The following is a 7581-nucleotide window of genomic DNA, read 5'->3' on the forward strand; positions in this document are numbered from 1 at the left end:
CATGTACCCCCGGGCCCAATTGCAATTGCGTTGGGGTAAACTATCAGTGGTTATAAATTTCTAATCAGAGTGGGGACCGGGACCACTAAGAGAGTGAGGGGGCCCATGGGTTTTGTAACTTTCAAGTGGGACCAACATTGAAATTATAAGCATCTTTTGATTGTACAAATAAGGGAAAGTTGTTGTGAAACTGCCTATAGTATGTCGGGTCTGGCAGACTGTCGGGTAGAGAGGACACTTTGGGTGTGACATAAGGCGGGTCCATGTTTATTTGGTACCTAAACTAAAGAGTCATTGTACTAGTCTAGTAGATTTGGTAACTCAGAAAGCCCATCACAAATCTAGGAACTAATCAAGCCCATCACAACTCCATTTATGGTACCAAATCAGACATCTCTGCCCAACCCAAATAAACCCATATCTTGGGCTTAATGAGGTTTGATAGTTAGCAATGGGCTAAAAAAGCTTTACTAAATACAAGCACCAAGTTGCAGGAGCATGGGAACGGCCAGCTTTCAGGAAAAAGTACTCTCCTTTCATAACGCTGCCATAACTTACATGTCAATATTGATGCTCTGGTTATGTTCATTTTTGGCTTTACCATATGCTTAAAATTAGGTTACATGGACTACTTTCCCACTTGGTGGTTACTTGAAGTGAGAGAAGCAAGAGATGAACGAATACTAAAGTTTCAGTTTCCTGTCCAGGGACCAGATGTGGTATCGCCTATCAGATAAATAAGACATACTTTTAAAGTTATTCAATCAAGTATGAGGGGCAACTTATAGAAAAAACACACATCTAATAAAAAGTGATTAGCTAAATACACCTGATGATGGATGTCACATGGAAATGCCTTTGAGAATCTCTTCTTGCACAGTAAAATCTCCTTACTTCCAGAAATACGATAAATATTGGTCTACAAGTATTCCCCAAATCAAAATTTAAAGGAGCACTCATGATATCAAAAAAGGGTTACCCAATGTCAGGAGGGATTGATTGTATTAATCCTAACTAGTGATTCCTAAACATCTAAACAAGTGAGCTAAATTTCATCTTTTCAAGTAGACCAAATTTATAAGCCAAACTTACAATGAGTTGCCAACATACTGCTGCAGCAGTGCACATTCAAAACAAATGCGTGGCATCATCCACATCACTTAAAAAATCGAAAACAGATAATGCAAGCCTGCAGATTAAAATTAACTATGAGAGAGAGAGAGAGAATCGTGGAATATTCAAGAGCCCAAAAGTTTAAGACACCATAACTGTCTAATTTGTTTCATAAATGAGAAATTGCAGATAATAAGGAAATGAAAAGCAGTCCATTATTCAAACTTCACATGGCCCCAAAGTTGGTAGCATTCTGTGCCCACCAGTGACATTGTAAACTGGTGGTATACAAGGATATTTCAACCCTTTTGAAGTGCCTATGATTTCTAGTTTAAAACTGAAGCTGATGGATTACTAGGTAACCCTCATGTTTAATCAGACTTATTCCCTGCTACTAATTGGAAGTGGTGAGTGTCAGGTTTTGCCAAACTGAGATGAAGCAAATATGTGGGGTTTTCAAATGTATTTGTGTGTTGTCAATGTTACCATTCAATAACATTATGACAGAGGTGTTTTTTCACAAATCCACCGTTCTATGATAGTCTCCTTATGTACTTCATGCTTGTAAAATAGCAAGATGATCAAAGATCAATAGTTATCTCATCTAAACAAAGTTAAAATTTCAAGTTCTAAAATTATATACATAAACATTATGGATTAAATAGTAAATAACATCCAATTAATAATAAATTTGGTATGTGTTAATAACAAAGAGAACATGTAATCCAATGAAAGATTTTTAAAATAATAATCCAATAATATATTGTTAAGTGGTATAACATTGGAAAAAGGTGTAAGATGAAGGAAAATGTAAATAAAATAAGGGGAGTAACTTTGATCTTGATTTCTTTTTGAATGTAAGTAAAACATGCATCCTGATGGCCTTACTCTTACAAGGGAAGGAGGCAACATTCAGGATACAGCTCATAGACAAGCTTTAAAAATTTTAATATGCCATAACTTTATTAATTATTATCCATGGTCCTAAGGTTTGTTTGGTAAGGTGGAAATGAGAGAGGATGGAAGAGGGAGGAGAAAGAAAGAAGAAGAGATTAGTCTTTCTCCACCATTTGGAAGAGTGGTAAAAGGGGTGGATGGAAAGGAGGGTGGGCTACTATTATCAACCTAGGCCTGCCAACCTCCATCCACCCAAAGATGGGCGTTACTTTGAGATTAAAATGGCCAAGGATTAGGGATGGATAGAAGTACCATTTTTCCCCTAAGGCTTAATTTTTTTTCTTGTCAGTTTTGGGAACCATTTTTTATAGTTATTTTTTTACGCCTTTTAATTATACAAATTTCATATGTAACAAGAATATGATAGGAATGATCTTAATATAATTGAAATGATTTGAAAAAAAATAGAGATTTTTAAATTTAAAAAAATTATTGAGTTCTTAAATATAATTTTCACCAAAATGCAACATTAGAATTTTAAATGACTAAAGAAAATATTAGAAATATTTTACATGCATAACACATATAACCATATATATATATATATACCCCATGTAGATATTGGGGAATACTTAGGCTTAGAGGGTGATGGTCCCCCTTTCTCGCGTAAAATCAATCAGAATTTGAACACACCATTCTTGAATGAGGTTTGATACCTGAGTGTCTAATTAGGGTTAGGTGATTTAAAAGATAGGATCTTGAAGGAATTTGGTGATTGTTTGGTGTTAAAAAAAGAGTTAAAGACGAAACAAAGAAAGATAAATCCCAAGCAATTACATCTAGATTCCTTACACAGTCACACTTAGAGGAAGAAGCAATCACACCTTCAAAGCTTAATAAGTTGCTAGAGATATCTTATGTACTAAGCACAAAACATACCTGCCAGTGATTATGGCAAAGATCACTAAGTAGAAACCAAGCTTGATTAACCGAAACTTCTTCTCAGCATTAAGAAATCTGAATGCCTCAGTGACATCAAAAAGATGCTGCCGTTTCAAAAACCTGAATCATTGCACTAGACTGGTTATGACAATTCCAGTTAAATTAAACTATATAGATAAACATGTGTGTGTGTCCAACCATCAGCAGTGTTATAGCAGTTCCAGAAAAATCATTGAATGTCTTCACTTCTCTTATTGACAAGTTGCACAAACTCCCAGTTCTCTTGAAACCACAACTATATCTATATGGTGCTATTTGAGCTAAAGCTATTGGCTCCCACTTTTTTTAGTTTTCTCTTGACCAATTATTTCTTGGGGAAACCAGAATTCTGGTAATGACATTACAGTACAAACCAATGGTTTATTCATCAAAATCTTTTTTAGACTAGTGCACCATTTTCCAATGGCATCATAGTCCCATGGTCAACAGCATTTAAAAATAAAAAATAAAAAATAAAATAATTTGCAATGCCTTTTGTCACAATTTACAACTAAAAGTGTTCGATCTAATCAATTGGTTTTCTAATTTCCAATCACTTCAATAAAATAATTTCTTAACAATTATATCAAACCAATCCAAAAATAGCAGTAATTATGAAATCCCTCAATTTATCTTAGAATAGTAAAACGTAATTCTTCTCATGGAACAAATGCCCTGAAGCAATCAATGAAGTTAACTTTTCAAAACATCAGAAAGAAATGAAACAGGATTTTTTCAAAAATCAGAAAGTGATAAGTTTTTCTTCACTAATACAAAAAAAATTTAATCATTAATAACTTAACAGGATTCAAATTTCTACAGGCCTTAGTTTTTTATGGTAGTTATCATATAGCTATGTTTGAAAACAACTCAACATGCATGCAATCAGTGGTTCAACAATCTCAAAAGCTCAAAAATGCCATCAGGTTAAACTAATATGGGTTGACCAGAAGAACACAAAATATCCAGATAGCCATATCATGCAATTCTCTGCAATTTTGGCATATCCCAATATCAACAAACAAAGAACTATGTATTTTTTATTATTTATTGTTTTTGAAAAATAGAAGTCCCTGCTTCAACCAAAATTTCCTGATCTTGGATGAGGATAGACTGATGTGGCAAAAGAGAAAAAGGTGGGGGTGGGGATTCAGGCTACAAGAGTATAATTGTTCTGATCTTTCATTCAAAATAGAAAAACAGATTAGACCAATGTGAAGAAAACACCAAAGCTAACAAGCCAACTAAAACAACAAAAGTGCAGAAAGTCCTCATCCATTAATCGATTCCATGAATTACGTAAATTGGTAAATGCAATACTTACATCAGAAATTCTAAGTTGAATCTAAATAACAGTTGTAAAGCCTTCATTTATTCCATCTAAAGAGAAGTTGGTCAATGCATTTCAAGTACATTCTCAAAGGAAAAATGTTGCAAGGATCTTAGTCAAAACTAAGTTTTGATATTTACTTTATGCAAACTCCTTTTAAAATCAATGACTTGCTTTTACTATCTTATCTCCTTACATGGTACCAGGCTCCTCAGGCAACAGGTCTATGGTGAGTTACTACTTCATTATGTCAAAATTAGCTGCAGACTTCCTTCTCATTGTCTTAACCTAAACCAAGCCTGCTAAAGCCATGTGTTGTAACCTTTGGCTCAATTAATATTAAAGTTAATATTTTTGCAGAGAAATAAGTGAAGAAAGAACACCAACTGCATTAAATGCATCGTACAGTATAACATGGTACTTCAAATATTGTTCACAAATTATACTTACAGCATCACATGATAGCAAGTAACAGGAACTGTTATCAGAAACATGAACCAATGCCATGTCAAAAGGAAGCTGGCGCAGAATACTCCTTGTACAATGAACTCAGGGAGAATGATGCGATTAATGCTAGTTGCTGAGTCGTAAATGTTTATGTAGTCAGCCTCCAAGTCCGTCAAGATCACAATCTACCAAAATATTATTCAGAGATATCAGGAATATCCAATTTTAGCATCAACCAAAAAAAAAAAAAAAAAGATGCGGTAAAATAAAAAGTTGCATTCAAGAAAAAAGAAATTCATTGAGTGGTGAGGGGGAGCTCATCATCAACCTGAAGGAGGTATTCTTCAACATCAAACACAAGTAAAAATTCTTAATTTATTCAACTAAAAGTTATATTATGACAATGTGACACCATCATAACAACTAACTAATTCCTAAGCACATGAGTAAACAAATTTTTCACACGCTAAAATATTCAAAGCTAATAACCAACACTGTATCCCACGTGTCATAATTATAACCTAACTTACTCATTCACACGCCTTGTGCCCTTGTGGATGACCTTGATTCGAGCACGTCATCAAGGCACACTTGGCCACATCATCATGCTTTTCTTGAAATGAAAATGCTTGCTTAAAAAGTATCGCATAAAAAACAACTAAAAATGTCCTCTATATTCCTTACAGCACGAAATACAGTTCTTCCTCGACATGTTTTGAACAGTCCATAGCATATGTGGAGCCACAAAGCCAAATTCTAGAGCACAAAACATGATCAATGAATATGCATTACGTATTTGATGAATGTTTCATTAATTTATAACTATAAGGACTAAGGCAAGAGATCAAGGTCGTTTTATCAACTTAATCAGGTATAAACTATAGTTAGATAAACTAAAAACAGTTATAGTAAAAGCAATAACAGTTACGAATTTCTTGATGAAAAAGAAATCAAAATGGCACTTTTCGAGTAAAGGCGATAAAATCAATATAAAAATATAATAATAACACATGTTCAAGAGCGTGTGTGCGTGGATGCAATCTAGGTATAATTGAACACAAATGGTTAAAGAAATCACCAAAATCGGCATCAATTCAATGCGCCATTATTGTTTGGTTGCTGAGAAAGTGAAAAAAAAAAAAAAAAAAAAAACTATATCTCTAAATCTCTAAATCGTGTTTATTAACGTACATTTATTTAATTAAGTAAACGAAACTTAATAAATTAAACAGACACAGAAGCAGCATTTAAGAAAAATTTTCCATAACAGATCGCGAAAGCCCGAACAAGAAAATAGGGGGTTTAGAAGAAAAGGAATTTTGGGGGTTTAAAATTAAGAGAGAAAATAGAACCTGATAAAAGGTGGAAGCCATGAGAGCTAAGTTGATGAGAAAAGCGATGATCCAAAAGAAGAGGTCCATCGACATGATGTTGTTGTTCAATTCGAAATGACGAATGGAATGGGTCTGTGTGTGTGGGTTTTAAAGCTAACGGGTTTTGCCTCTCTTCCCCGCTCTCATGGATTTTGGTTTATTAAACTCATTGCTCAATTCAACTAATTAGTGTTTACAATCTCTATTTTAGAAACTTTACTAAATCTACCTCATGACAGAGACAAATATATCTCACGCAGAGCACTTTCATAAAAAATAAAAAATTAAATTAAATGAAAAAAAATACTGTAATCTATATTACCTATAATTTAAGGTGCTCTCCTATTTAGATTTCTCATTTTTTAGTTTAAAAATACTTTTATACTCCTATCATCTTATGTTAATGCAGATACAAAACTAAAGGATAATTTGGTAAAAATACAACTCTAACTCTCATTAAAATATTGCCTAGAAAATAAGATCACTATTCGATTGCTTTTTAAATTGTTTTATCTACATATAAATTAAATTCTCAAAATAAAAATTAAATATAAAAAATAAAGATAATTTTTTTTGGCAATAAAAGACTAGGCCCAACATTTTTGTTAAACTAAGAAAAAAAAAAACTCTCATTGCACGAACAAAGCGCGTGTGATGTAGCTAGTATTATTATTATTATAATAATATAATAAAAGTTGGGCTTATAAGTCGTGGTAGTACTAAGTGGCTTCACCAAATTGTAGGTTTTTTTTTATATTTTTAGATTTAAAAAATATATATAATTTTTATTCTCTAAGTTAATAAAAATCTTAATTTGACTACAATCCAAATTCTTCTTCTAATCATTTTCTAATTATAATATATAAGTTGAACAAAATTTTAATTAAAAAAAATAGCAACAAAAAAAAATCTTACACGTTAATCTTACAAGTTTTAGATTTAGATTATTTAAAAAATAGTTAAAATTGCAGAAATTTTATTAGATTTAATAAAAATAGATATAATTTTTCTTTTCCTTTAATTTCTAAGTTGATAAAAATCATAATTTGATTATTACCCAAATTATTCATCTAATTATTTTCTTATTATAATATATAAGTTGAAAAAAATCTTAATTAAAAAAAATAGCAACAAAAAAATCTTAAACCCTAATGTTTAATTAAATAAAAAACAAAAGCACACGTAAAGAGAAGAAGTAGTACACATTTTTTAAATTATAATAGAATGATAATTAATGATTAATATATTAGTAAATATATTCTTATATATTAAAAATCTAACAAATTTTTAATAAACGATTTTTTTTTTTAAGAAGTAGTACACAACTACACGTTTTAGATTTTTTTTAAAAAAATAGGTATAATTTTGTTTTCTTATTTTCTTCTCCTATAATTATATTACTACAATTAAAAAAAAAAACCACAAAAAAAAAAAAAAAAA

The 7581-nt window shown here is 31.6% G+C and overlaps 1 protein-coding gene across 1 annotated transcript; it reads right to left on the reverse strand.

Moving 5' to 3' along the window:
• Positions 1–869: 869 nt before the first annotated feature.
• Positions 870–6370, reverse strand: LOC111988526 (protein cornichon homolog 1). The gene is made up of 4 exons (XM_024020325.2): positions 6121–6370; positions 4772–4953; positions 2950–3072; positions 870–1189 (listed from the first exon to the last, which is right to left on the reverse strand). Exons 1-4 carry the CDS (start codon positions 6193–6195, stop codon positions 1129–1131), a joined length of 441 nt encoding a protein of 146 aa, XP_023876093.2. The 5' UTR covers positions 6196–6370; the 3' UTR covers positions 870–1128.
• Positions 6371–7581: the final 1211 nt, after the last annotated feature.

The sequence above is a fragment of the Quercus suber genome, unplaced genomic scaffold, assembly GCF_002906115.3.
Source record: "Quercus suber isolate HL8 unplaced genomic scaffold, Cork oak 2.0 scaffold_352, whole genome shotgun sequence".
NCBI classification, from domain to species: Eukaryota; Viridiplantae; Streptophyta; class Magnoliopsida; order Fagales; family Fagaceae; genus Quercus; species Quercus suber.